Genomic DNA, 14466 nt, shown 5'->3' with positions numbered 1-14466 from the left:
CATATACACATCAGTCCTAGTCCTCTGACATATCAGCAGTGGTTCAACTAGAGGTGACATGAGAGTAAATGCATATGGCACCTGCTTGGAAAGGTATTTGAATAAACACAGATGTGCCCTGACAGCTACTTGAAACCTAAATACTTTCCAAGCTTGAAATCCCAGTGGTGGCCAATCTGTCAATAGCCAACATTACTGTATATCTAGAAAGGCATTCACCTACCACCAAGTAAGGCTCATATTTGGATCAGATGCTATTAGACACTCTGAGCTGGTGATTCAGTACAACAAGATCCCACACAAAAAGTGAAGAAAGTTTAGACATAAATGAGAGAGGATTTTAACTTTCACTTAAATATAACAGCCTTAGCTGGAATCTGGTCTGAAGGCTGTAACAGGGCAAGATATTGGTTTTACATCCTATCCAAACAGCAAGCAATTGGTATATCTGGGACTGCAAAAAAAACAGCATAAGAAAGCAATGTTTTATTTAATGTTTTGAAAACATCACCTATTGCCTTCAGTATTTAATGTAAAAATTAGCTACCTATCATAATGTGTCAATGGAAACAAAATAGATAAAGTGCACAGTGAAGTGCAAATCTATACATAAAAAGCACTAATCATTCCTTACCTGATCTTCTTCTCCACCCCCTTCTTCATCGTATTTCAGAATGTTGTCCCTCACATCATCTTCGGGATCAATCAAGAGCTGCTTTGCCTGACGCTCTTTATCACGGCGTTTCATCCATACCACGAACATTAAAACTAAAACTGTAATATAAAAATAGAAGAAACAAAACCATGTCTTAATTTTGAAACAAGGCCATGAACAATTGTACAAATTTAACACCAAGATTTAAATTAAAAAAAAAAAAAAGCCAATGAAGTTGGATTTGACTGTTCTGGATGAGGTGTGGGTTTTTTAAATGAAAAATTTGACAGGAGACAGCTTAAGCAAGAGATGTTTAAACTCAGGCCTCCATAGGCAATTTGATTTGGAATCAATCACATATTCAAGGTTATAAGTCACAAACCCATTCCAGATCTGCAAAATAAACTTGTCAAGAAAAGAATTAAGAAAGACTATGCTTCATAAACCACTAGATTCAGAAAGGAATCTCTTCTTCAATAAGGCTCTATTAATTTAATAGCCAACATTTTAAAAGTATCTTGTATCAAGAAAACAATTATACTGCGTGCCCATGTACAGTCCTGGGCTTAGTCAGGCTCAAATATTATTTTTTAAAAAATTACTTCTTTCCATAATTTTTTATGTTCTAGACTGGTGCATAGTATACTATGAACAGGCTAATCCCTTCCTTGTGTTCCACCACAATTGGAAATCACTTAACTATAATGTGGAGGAGAGCTAGCATCTAATTTACTACAAAGGACAGACACTTAGTCATGATGTTTAGTCATTCCCCTTACTGAATGCACTTGATACAAAATAAAATACTAGCACAGCTTTATGCAGTACTTAAACATACACATCTTTGTTCCTGCATAGCTGCCTTTTTCTCAGGCCTTATGTGAAGGGCTGTGATGTATTACATTCCAAAATCATCCAACAGCCTACTTTCATTAAACTGAACCACAACAGTAGTCACACCAGAGCATTCCTTAAAATCACTGTTACTTACTGTGGGTGCCATCAAATCCACACAATACCAAGCAGCACAAAAGAGACTGGATGTCTGGGGACTAACGGCACCTTCAACTTGGTCACTTCACTGATGTAACATTACGCCCACGGGTATAAATGGAAAATCTCTTTCACAAATCCACTGTGGGGCTTGACTGTCATGCAAGTGCTAGTTACACTGTCTCACAGACTCCAAATTCTGTACTACGAGAAAGTTTTCAAACTTGTTCAAAACACCGAACCATGCAGCAACAATTCCTGGACCTGAGACTTTAATAGTTCCCCTGTCTTTGTCAAGCTACCTGAGACTAAAACATAAGACTGCACTTGCAAAACAAGAATAAAGGAGTTAGGATTAAGAAAGGCATCTACTCACTGAGCAAGATGATGATACAAAGCAGAATCGCAATGATGGCACCAGTGCCCAGCCCTGCACCAACAATACGGTCAACGTCAGTGCAGTCTCCGTTTAAGTCACACTGGCAAACTTTCACTTTCAGCAAGGACGTGCTAGATGCATGTGGATTTCCAGAATCTGTAATTACTATGGGCACATCATAGATACCGGCCTCCAGGAACCTGATTCTTAGGGAGAGCTGGGCGTGATCACCTGTGAAAATAAGGTACTTATTAAAAAGTAATGTACTGGTCACATGGGTTTAAAATCGTATTGGCAAAAATGGCTCATCTTTGAGCTCTGCCTTAACTTCTTGCGCAAACCACTACGTGACACTTATGTTCACAGTAATCCAGAAGTCTGTTACTCTCTTTTCTTTCTTAAAATTTCTTGTTCTTTGGGGAACTTACACTAAGATGCTTTCCTGTTCTTATTAACAAAATCAGTGTGTGTTGTGAAATAAAAAGTAAACCGAAATCAAATACAGGAAGACATAGTTTTTTAAAAAATTAATAAGATTTCTATAATGTTAATTACCACTAATTCGAACAATGGTCCAATTCCTCTTAATACTAGCAGGTGTGTCAGGCAGCTCAAAGGCAAAAGGGCCTGCATTTGGATCTATGTCAGGGTCTACAGCAGTGATGTTAATAGCATTAGGCTGTAGTGTTTCACAAGTGGTGGCTTCTTTTGGATGCACTTGGGGGGCATTATCATTGATGTCCAGCAGATATATCTGAAGTGTGCCAGTTCCGCTCATTGGGGGTATTCCTTAAAGAAAAGAAAATAATATGAAACCTGTTTCCATTTGCAAAGTTACTTAAATAAAGCTATACCAATACTTTTCAATTACCATGTACATGTTTACCTAAGATTTGGGGTTCTGTCTTTAAAAACCAATCTAACACTGTCACTGATCCTCATAACATACTAATTCTTATGTAGTCTGTTCTCAGAGAAATGGCTCTACTCAGCAAAATTCAGCAAATAACTGTAGATCTGCACATCAGGGACTCAACCCCTTCACTGATCAGACAGTTAATCTCCAGAGATGGTCTACATCAAAGGTTTCAAAGAAGAAGGTGCAAAATTCTGATAGTTTGTCCTCTGGATAAATTATTTTGTAACTTTGAAGACTTATGATCACCCTTTACCACAAGCGTGCTATTTAAATTCCTTCTACTACTGACTTTTAGGATGCTACTTCTAAACATTCTTCCTATCCATAACAAATGTGTGATGCTTCCATAAACCTTGCTGAAGTCATATATTTATGTGAAGATTTGGCACTGAATTTCTTAGTATAATTAATAATGGTTCTCATTCTACCTCCTATAATCTTCCAGTTCCATTTATGTTTCTTCTCCAAAACAGAGCCAAAGTATGGAAGCAGCTGATCTAGCTTCCAGTTCACAAAATTTTACCATTTGTCTCCTCTCCAAGGCAAATAGCCCCAGTGTTTCAGCTCTCCCCTCTAATGTGAGAATGTTCCTAACTGCGTCTGTCCATATTTCTGGTATCAGCTGCGAACAGTACAGCATTCCAGCTGAAAACAAAGGACTCATTTCTCAGCAGTGTCAATTGTCATTAACAAACTGACAATGAAAAGATCCTTTTCCCTCTGCACTGCTGCAGCCTGAATGTGGCAAAATATAAACCCTCTCCACCAACATGTTACTCCCTCAAAATCCACTCATGCTGTGCATTCACTCAATGTACCACACTCTCATGCAGGTTTTTTTCAATTTTCTGTAAACTCAACTAATGTAGCTAAGCCAGTGCCTTCCTACAAACTCAGAGAATTATTTTTCAGACCATTTCCGAAGTAGCTGGGAAATATACAAAGTCTGATAGAATAGAGACTTCCAACTAGATGTATTCTAAGCATACGCTTTTTTCTGCCCCAGTAAAATTGAAAGGCATTCAAGCACACAAAAGAAAGCTTTTTGAAAAAAAAACATACAATATTGATAAATACCATTATCAGAAGCAAGAAACGTTGCATTATACATATTGTTTTGCACATATATCGACTCTCTGTCCAAAACAGCTGTAGTAGTTATTTGTCCATTAACAGGGTCAATTTTCAGCCAGTTTGCAGGATCTGAAACTTTTGAGTACCTGTGTATTTAATCATAAATTGTGTTATTTATTTGCTGACATAAATATTGACAACAAAGACAGTATTAGTATTTTAATTTGCATTCTGAACACATTTTTGGAATTTGGAGACAGTATTTCACAAATTTCCATTTATCAAGCCCTATGACTAAAATTCTTGAAAATACATATTAAAACCAGTCCTGCATTTAGATTCTTGAAGTCCCTTGCCATGTGAATTATCATGTAACAGGAGGATCATAAAATTACCATAAACTACATAACATTAATACCCAGACTCAGTTAAAATATTCATTAAGGATCCTTCTTGGTTTTCCTATACCTACAGAGCTGTTCATAGTAACTTTCATCCAGCGCGAAGAGCCAGAGCGAGGTAAAAATGGATAAAGAGTGTTATAGTCGCACTAACTCATGCTGTTCTAGCACTTCCAATATCACTTAATTTTCAGAGTTTTACTGCATGCTTCTCATCTTAATTCGAAAGAGGAGTGTCTTTCAAAACCCTCCTTCTATCTGATAAATTTGCCCTTTGACATTAATCAAGTGCAAGCTATCTGAGTATCTGACACTAAGTCCTCATGATGTCATGTCTGTGACAGTTATGTCCAGAAATGACCAAAGTATCACAATGAAAAGAAAATAACATTCTAATAATCTTGATTTTGAAAGGAAAGACAGAAAGTAATTTCTGGAATCTCTTCTACATGAGCTAAAAAAAATATTGGATAAGCTGAGTTCTGACCCAAGGCAAGTCACTGCCACAGCTTCGCAGTTAATGACCATGTCTTATACGAGGTATGAGAAAGCATGCTTTAAGATTTCCATGTCTTCTTCTCTTGTCTCATTTAGCAAAGTTTTATTCAAATTATGATCATAGCTATCAGTAGAAAAAGATAGACAACAGCAGCACTTTGCACTGATGGAGAATAAATCTAAAGAAAACCCTTCAGATTTGATCAACAATCTGATGTGGTTTTGCTGCCATGTTGAAATAACTGATGAATTTAAATTACAAATTATCTTAGCTCACACAAGCATGTGTCTGCTCTGACTGAATATGTTGGGGTGTAACATCAACAAAGATGCACAACTGCATTCCACCTTGATGAAATGGGGCTTAGGATGAGAATGTGACCCAGCTTACACATCTATGAATGCTGGTCAGGTCACCTCTACAGGCAAAAAACCCTCTAGAGAGAGTTGCACAAAAGCCACAGGATGTATTGGCACAACTACATGCCACGGTAAATGCAGTCATTTCACGTCATCTTTTTTGGTCTCCACCCATTCCAGAACACAGATATTGCATTTCAGTTGTTAAATAACTGCAAAGTATTTATACAGACCTTAGAGATGTTTGCTGCATGTAACGATCTGGGTCCTGAGCAGTGAAAGTTGTCAACATGCTACCAGCAAGTAGCCCTTCTTCTTGACGCACAAGCTTAGGGTTTGGAACAAAATAGGGGCTCTCATTCACATCAATAACCGTAATGGACACAGTTGCTGTTGACTGAGGAGGATGCTGAATCCCCTTAGCCAAAGGCACTTGATTTTCCGCAGCTACAGTAAGTACAAACAACCTGTTGGTCTCGAAGTCAATTGGCTGGGAAGAGCAAAGAGAGAAGTGTTATTGTTTACTAACAGTAGCAATGGACACACAACAACATTTTTGATTACATGCACATTTTAAATGTTACTTGTACTGCTTTTCTCAAAAATATGAGCACAGGGTCTAAAGAGAGCAGAATAAATGCATCACCTCAACAGGAGACCATGGGCTTGGGTTTTGCTCAGCAGCAGTTTTCAAGTCAGAACAGCTAGAAACCTTGTCATTCTTGGATTTAACTTATTCTGGTACTGCCATTAGAGGTAAATGAGGGAACAAATAGTTTAATTACAAAATGATGTAAAAATCCCCAGCTTTGTGCCAGGCATTCACATGTGGCTCCTGAAGAGCTCTCCTGAGGAAAGAAAGCTGCCTCTTTCTGTTAGGAGGATGAAAGTTTCCTTCAAACGACTTCATGACCATACCTAGCCCCACAGATCTGATATTCTCATGACCTTAATGATTTACTGGAAAGACTCTTCGTAATTCCAGCTACCCCTACTTCTGGTATACATATGGCTCCCATATTGCCAGTGCAGACAACCTTTAGTTTTGAGACTTCCTCATTGAGCCAGAAGTCCAATTTAAGGAGAAGTAAAAACAATTTCAGGCTAGAGTTCCTCTGTCATGCTGCACAGGATTGAGGCATTCTTGGAGACCTGATTCACCCTAATACCGTGCACTGTGCTACTCACAAAGATTCTAGACTGGAAGAAACCCTGTACCTTACAGGGACAGTTGGCATGTGACAGTATGAAGTCAGTGACAAGAGACAATCCAATCTTCATTACAGGTTGACAGATCAACTCACTGCAATGCCAATAAAAACTGTAGGCAGGCTTTCAACTCTTCCCATGTCTATGTGCTTAAAGGAGTGCTAAAAAGCACAGACACATAATTCTTGCCGAAAGACTGCACTATAACAATTAATACCTCTGGGGAAGAGCAGTTATAAAACAGAGACAGTTCTTAAAAAAAACCCAGTGTGAATTACCATTATAGTTGTACAAAAGCTGTATCTTTTTGTCACCTAGATATTAAGAATATTAAAAAAATAATCAAAAAACAAGGAGGAAAAGAATGAAGAAAAGAAAAGAAAAGAAAAGAAAAGAAAAGAATGAAGAAAAGAAAAGAAAAGAAAAGAAAAGAAAAGAAAAGAAAAGAAAAGAAAAGAAAAGAAAAGAAAAGAAAAGAAAAGAAAAGAAAAGAAAAGAAAAGAAAAGAAAAGAAAAGAAAAGAAAAGAAAAGAAAAGAAAAGAAAAGAAAGAAAAGAAAAGAAAAGAAAAGAAAAGAAAAGAAAAGAAAAGAAAAGAAAAGAAAAGAAAAGAAAAGAAAAGAAAAGAAAAGAAAAGAAAAGAAAAGAAAAGAAAAGAAAAGAAAAGAAAAGAAAAGAAAAGAAAAGAAAAGAAAAGAAAAGAAAAGAAAAGAGAAAAGAGAAAAGAGAAAAGGGAAAAAAGAGAAAAGGAGAATGTTTTAGTTTCCAAATGGGAATACTGGCCTCTCACATTTGACTTCATAATGCATCGGCCAAAACCAGAGCAGGCCAAATCAGAGATGAGACACTTATTGGAAGGCCATGAGAAAAGGTTGCTACTGCTTGGTAGTTTAATTATAGAACCACATTGTTATTATCACTTGAAATAAGCCACCCCTCAACACAGAGCTGTGTTGGCTAGGGAACGAAGATAGACAGGTTATTCCATAAAAGGTATTTAAATGAGGTTTTAAAAATAGCCACTCTTTAGATGTCTCTTGTAGAAGTAGCCTCCCACCCATCACTTTTTCCTCCCTGATTGTGCTTTGACTGCCTATATCTGTCCCTTAATGGGAACATCTTGTCATAAAATGTGCAGACAACAAGCATGACTACTAACGGAGGCCATGAGGTAGGACACTGTTCCTTTAGACTAGCAAAAAATGCTAAGCAAATGCTTTTTCACAGACTAATTTCTAACTTCTTGCAAATAAAGTTTCAAAATCCATCATTTTCAATAACCTAGCCTGATTTTTAAAACTGATAAGCTAGAATATTACAGACAGTGTAAGCAAGGTAACACTCAAAGAAACAGATTGCAAAGTTCCACAAGACAGACAGTGCCAATCTATTTTCTTTCCAGATTCATGCTGGCCTCAGGAATTCACATTTCCCCCCTTCAATGTTCTCCCACTTATTCCATCTCTGCTTAATTCTCTGAAACATGAGCATCTCTTACCTTTACAACAGTCACCAGCCCATCATTGCTGTTGGGATCAGTGAGGATGGTGAACCGGCCTGTGGGGTCTCCTCCAGTCATTCGGTACATTGCATTCCACGCAGGAGTGTGGGGCTGATCTTTATCTGTTACCGTCAGATTTGCTACGATCACATCTACCCTGTTTTCTGGCACTTCCCCATAGAACTGCAAAAGATAAGAAAACATTTTACCTTGTCTGGAGAAGCATGAGAAAGCTTCTCATACTGAATATTCATCAAAGTGAGGGAGCGCATCTCTCTTCACTGGAGCTCTGACAATTTACCTAATGAAGTTTACCTGAGGCCACCCAGAGAACCGATGGCTTGATTCCCTTGCCAGTTTTTGCCTTTTGACCAAAGCAGAATACTGTATCTAAGTGATATATACTCTGCACATATTTCAATTCTGCCTGCCGGCGTAGTATTTAATAAGCAATAAATATTTACTGTCTGTGAATATAATGAGAAAAGTGGAGAATGGCTATAAATATATGCATCCTTCAGTAACTCCCATCCTGTACTTACAGTCATGGCAGTGAACTCTGGAGGATTGTCATTGACATCTGTCACAGCGATGACAGCAGTTGCTGTGTTTGAAAGACCATATGTTGGGTTTCCTTCCATGTCCGTAGCTTGAATTATTAATGTATATTGTTGTACTTTCTAAAACACAAGATGACAACATAAGTTTTAGACAAAACTAACATTACCATAGGACAGCAGGTGTTCCCAAAATTGTACTTCGCTAAGCAATAGAACCTATCATACTGTTTATTCTAGTTAACATCACCCAAAACAACAGGAACAAAGTTTGTGCCACAGGAATACAGCACCAGGTTGCATCTAGGTATACTGAACTACTCTGACTTTTTTCACATATGGCCAAGAAAAGGACAGGCTAACTGCTACCTACTCTCAAAAATCAAACCATTTTATACAGTTAATACTATGATCACAGGTTTAACAACGCTTTTCAAATGGTGAAAAAAGAACCAGAGTGCAGTTTATACTAGAACAGTGTAAGTCCTCAAAAGCATTTGAGAGCACTGAGCCAAGGTAGGTTTCTCGGCCAAACGGTCACAACTGCCAAGGTTTTGTTTCAGCCAAGCCCAAGTATAAAACCACTGCTGCAACTTCTTGAGATCTCTATGGAAACCAAAGATGTCAAAGCTAACAGAGGGCGCTGGGAAAAAGGGGGAGGGAAGCACCAAACAGGCTATTTCCATAAATGTTAAACACCCTGGCCGAATATGGCAGCAATGGCCCCCCTCTCTCCCCCTGTGTGCGCCACTGCTAACGGTCCTCAAGCCAGGCACTCGCTCCCTGCTCACAGCTGGAGCAGGGCCAGGGTCCCTTAGCACCAGAAATGCCTGGCAGAGACCTGACCTCAGACTGGGTAGATGTTTAAAACAACATGGACAAGGTTTTATTAAAAAAAAAAAAAACAAAAACAGAAAGATGTTTTCTGTGTAGAGTTGCTGAAAAGTTTATTTTAACTCACTGCATGCAAATATTGTCCATGCTCCTTCATCTACCAGTTCATCTTCCTCCCTTTGAGAGAAGTGTTATCATTCAGTTTTTCCCAAAAGAAAACACACCAACATAAGGAGCTGCTATTACTTTGAAATATCACTTTCATGAATGGTTCACTAACACTGGCAAAAACCTTCTGGCAAAATAAAAATACTTCAAGAAAAGTATTTTTTTTCCAATTTGGTACTTTATTTTCTCCCACTGTCTAAAGAGTTGGGTATATGACACATTACTTCTCATGCAAACTTATAGAATCATGTAGTATGCTGAGTTGGAAGGGGCCCATCAGGATTATCGAGTCCAACTCCTGGCCCTTTGCAGGACAGCTCAAGAATCACACATTTACAAAAAGAAACTACAGGTACTGATACAAAAAAATAAGCAAGGGCAATACCACTGATAATATCTAACTTTCTTTTTGGCCAGACAGTATGACAGACGTGAGAGATTTAATGGTTATGCACACTTCCAGGCAGCAAATATGAGTCACTGAACAGAAAGTGTTTTTAAAATAAGCTGTATGAATCTTTATCTCCCACTGAAGATAATTTTCGCTCATGCCCTCTTTCACGAATAAACCTTTACACGACATCCCCAATGTGTATTGCTATATATGTACCCCACGGTTCTTTAAAAAAAGCAAGACTAGCATCATGTATACAGAAATGCAGTATATATGTTTAATAATGCATAAATATGTATATGAATTCTGGTTTGCAAAATATACTTGGAAACTGACCTTCAAAAGGCTTAAGTAAACATCCTAAAGGTCTCCTTCATGACACCAACAAGAGAAGCAGTCATGAGGGAATCAAAAAAATACTTTTACTACTTTCACCCAGGAAAAGAAACATACTTTACTTATGGTGAAGCAATAAAATCTAAACCAGTATTGAAGCAAATCTCACTGCCATATGATTCCACGTTATTGAAACAGCAGGTGCTTCTGATTCATCTGGGTCTTAACACATTGATCCCAAGAAGCAAATTTCATTATGGAAACCCTACTATTATTACACGGAGACTCAACTTCCCTACAGTCTTCTTACATAATTCCAACAGAAGCAGCGTACTATAAACTTTCCCCACAAAGTGGCCCAAAAGACAGTACATATGTGATTTTGGTTGCTTGGTTGTTTTTTTCCCCTCTTCCCAGCACTCCCATAAAGAAAATCAACTGCTGAGAATGAAATTTCAGAAATCAACAAGCACACAACTTTGCAAGCATGGGGAAACTGGGGGAGGTGGGTCTCCTCTTTTTACTGTGGGTTGAGAAGCAGCCAGGAATAAGCTGGGGAGCATGTGTCAGCAGTCTGCACAGACACTTAGCAGCAACACATCCAAAAATGAACTGGCAGCTTCAAGAAAGAACACAGACCTCATCAGTTCACATCTTTCCACTTCGACACAGGCCAAATAAAAGAGCACTTCACTGAATTAACCTCACGTGAGGCAGGAATGTCAGTGTGTAAATTTAAGTACCCTCCCTGACTTCTTCAGCACCTCCAGCAGTAAGGCAGATGTTTTAACGCTGAAGTGAATTCCACAGAAACAGCGGAAGAAATAAGAATAGTTGGATCTCATAAAACAGCACCTTTTGAGATAACAAGTGAAAGATTTCTTCTGCCTTAAGCTGAGTTCCCTTACCTAAGCTACTCTCCTCCTGTGCATGTTAGCACAGATAATGCATTTTGAATGTTAATCTAAAATACTAGCAGATGAGAAATGCTATCAGAGGAACCACTCTTATTTTTTTAATACCTACAACACTTACGGTCCCATAAATAATGTGTCACATTATTTAAGAATTTAAAATTGTGTCTAGTATTTTATGACCTTAATTAGAGCTTTACAAAGAGAGATAAGACTTAGGAGAAAAAGGTGGAATGGCAGAAGCGGGCAGACCAGCTGGGATTCGTGGACAACAGGGCACTCCCTGGCCCACTGTCAGCAATCTGCTCAATTCAGATGCGGCTTTCTAGACTCCCAGTCATTTTAATTTAATTGACTTCCACAAAATGACTCAGGAAATGGAGGAAGCAAAGCAATGGCTTGGGAAGGAAACCCATTTTATCTCATATTAGTCTAATTTAATATTTGAATGATTTAACATTAATCATTACTATTCAACATGATTGAGAAATGTTTATATATACTAATTTGGGTATCAGCGGAGTGATCCATCAGGAAAACCAATGGCAAATGACAAGGCTTCTCCAACTGTTAATGTGAGGGTCTAAGCTCCACAGGCAGCTGGTTTCTTCCAAGTTAAATCCCTCCAGTACAGCTAGTCACTAAGTGATAAAACTCAAGAATTATCGCTGTGTCCTTCTGAAAGTTCACCTGTCAAAGATGACCAGGGGATTTTAAAAACAAGGGCAAAGCTGCCCATCATTTTTTTAATTTAATAAGACAACACTGTAAAGTTCAGGGTTTTCCCTTCCTCAAATCCCTTCTCTTCAAAACCAACTTAAATAGAACGAATGTTAATAAAACCTCAAAAAATTAATTGCAATATCTAACAGTCTGTTTAGCTTTTCAAATCTACTGATTACCCCTTTCAAACTGAAATGCATCAGAATATTAATAGCCAACCCAGAACATCAGAAAGCATTTTTATTCTAATATATAGTTATTTCAAATAACTATAAACAAACAGCTAAAAAATGAACAGCAAATCCAGTTTAAAAAAACCTTCAGATTTAATGAGCTCAAATGAGGTTAGTAAAACAGAAGTTGAAACAAGATGTGTTCAAAAGAGACTTGTTTGGATTTTATAGCTTGTTTATAAAATAATGCTTATCTTCTCTGAAGTTTTCAAGTGGTTCAAAAGAACAGTTAGTCCATGTGACAGATCTGGAGTTGAGAGGGAAATATTTTTATTCCCAACCTCACAGATGGGTGAATTAGAGCAGAGGATCTGGCACCCTTCTCTGGTGGTGAGCACAGTGAAGAACTGTCTAGACAGAATGGGACTTGCTTGGCATGTAGCAGTGAATTACTGACAGATCCTTTTAATTTTTCTTTTCCCCCCAAAGTTTTTGAATGTGTGTCCAGTCCTTGAGACAAGTTATTATCTATGCAGTTTCCAGTGCTGACTGGTTTTTTATTTAGAAGTGTGCTTTTCAAATTTTAAATTCAGTAACATTTTTCCTGGTATGTTTCAATAAGCAAAATTCAGATCAGGGAATTACTGCAAATGTAGCAACACAGAATTCAGAAGATTTAAAATATTTACTAGCTCTCTGTGAAGAGAAAGGAAGAGGACAGAGGAGCACAAAAGCTTTCCTGAAGCTTCCAAAAAAAAATAAACCATATAGCCAAATTCATTTTCTATCTCCTCTTTGCCCACAGAGCTCATCAAGAGGAAAGGTCTGAAGCTACTCCCACTTTAGCACCAAGGCCTGAGCTTCTTAATTGCATTGCTCTGCTTTAGTGTGTATCTGTTCCTTAAAAGCAAACAGGCTTATGGCACAAGATCCTTTACATGACCCCATTGAACCAAGGGTGACTACACGAAAAAGAATGTGTAGGTCCAATTTTCCCCTCTAACATAATTTTCTCTCCCCTGGGTTTTTGTACTCTGGGCTAGGATAATGACTAGTGTCAACAAGGTGAAGAAAGAGAGGAAGTTCAGACTGGGAAGGGGGAGAAATATTTCACAGGATCATAAAATGGTCTGGGCTGGAAGCAACCTTACGAATCATCTAGTTACAACCCCCCCGCCATTGGCAGGGACACCTCCAACTACACCATTGCTCAGAACCCCATCCAACCTGGCCTTTAACAATTCCAGGAATGGGGCATCCACAAGTTCTCTGGTCAACCTGTTCCAGTGCCTTACCATCCTCACAGTAAAGACTTTCTTCCTTTTACCTAATTTAAACACATCCGCTTTCAGTTTAAAGCCATTCCCCCTTGTTCTACCATCGCATGCCCTAAAAAGTCCCTCTCCAGCTCTCCTGTAGGCCTCATTTAGGTACTGGAAGGCTGCTATAAGGTCTCCCAGAAGCCTTCTCTTCTCCATGCTGAACAACCCCAGGTCTCTCCCCTTGTCTTCATAAGAGAGGTGCTCCAGCCCTCCTATCATATTCACGTCCCTCCTCTGGACTTGCTCCAGCAGGTCCATGTCTTTCCCGTACTGAGGACCCCAGAGCTGGATGCAGCACTCCAGGAGGGGTCTCACAAGAGCAGAATAGAAGGGAGAATCATGTCCCTCAACCTGTTGGCTATGCTTCTTTTGATGCAGCCCTGGATACGATTACCTGCAAGTGTATATTGTCAACTCATGTCCAGCCTCTCATCCACCTGCACATCCCCAAGATGTGCATCTTTAAGTGATTAATTAAGTCAATTAATGAATTAAGCGATTAATTAAGTGAAACCCAGCCTATGGGAATAAGACCTGCCATACCTCTCTGTCAAGCCCAGCTGCTACAGTGATAATATCACCGGTTTCGTTGTTGATTGTAAACATGTTTGGAGAAGGGCTGCTCGGAGCCTGTGACAAGATTCTGTATCTCAGCATCCCATTCTGTGTATTGGGATCATCAGCATCGATGGCAGTAACAGTCATCACGTAGGTTCCTAGCAGCAGGATAAATAATTGATGTTATATAAACAGTTTACACTCAGATTACACAAGATCCCTTTACAAGCAATGGTCAAAGCATGTATTTCTTTTGGTAAACTCTACACATTCCTTCCTTACTTAAAACAAACTAACTAAACTCAAGACTCACCAACAGAGTAATTAAAATACATAAGAGGAGATAAAAATACTCTGTGTTTATAAAATATCAGATTTGCTTATAAGTGAAGAAGCTCCATAAACAATGAAATCCTAAAATTCTGCCACAAATAATATTTCTGTAACGACAACGCATCTCATGTTTAGATACAAATGTGATTAACTGGGCCAAAGGAAA

General features: G+C 38.4%; 1 protein-coding gene across 5 annotated transcripts in view; it reads right to left on the bottom strand.

Annotated features, from left to right (window-relative positions):
- Window positions 1-14466, bottom strand: part of CDH2 (cadherin 2) — a 118409-nt gene that overhangs the window by 18416 nt on the left and 85527 nt on the right. For all 5 annotated transcript variants that reach the window (XM_064654555.1, XM_064654516.1, XM_064654548.1 and 2 more), the window contains exons 7-14: window positions 13953-14125; window positions 8531-8668; window positions 7986-8171; window positions 5513-5769; window positions 4024-4166; window positions 2583-2816; window positions 2025-2258; window positions 635-774 (exon numbers count right to left, since the gene is read on the bottom strand). In XM_064654555.1, the coding sequence (XP_064510625.1) occupies window positions 635-774; window positions 2025-2258; window positions 2583-2816; window positions 4024-4166; window positions 5513-5769; window positions 7986-8171; window positions 8531-8668; window positions 13953-14125 (1505 nt within the window). The remainder of the gene's footprint in view (window positions 1-634; window positions 775-2024; window positions 2259-2582; window positions 2817-4023; window positions 4167-5512; window positions 5770-7985; window positions 8172-8530; window positions 8669-13952; window positions 14126-14466) is intronic.

Source organism: Pseudopipra pipra, chromosome 1, assembly GCF_036250125.1.
Source record: "Pseudopipra pipra isolate bDixPip1 chromosome 1, bDixPip1.hap1, whole genome shotgun sequence".
NCBI classification, from domain to species: Eukaryota; Metazoa; Chordata; class Aves; order Passeriformes; family Pipridae; genus Pseudopipra; species Pseudopipra pipra.
This window is presented reverse-complemented; position numbering and strand designations above follow the sequence as displayed.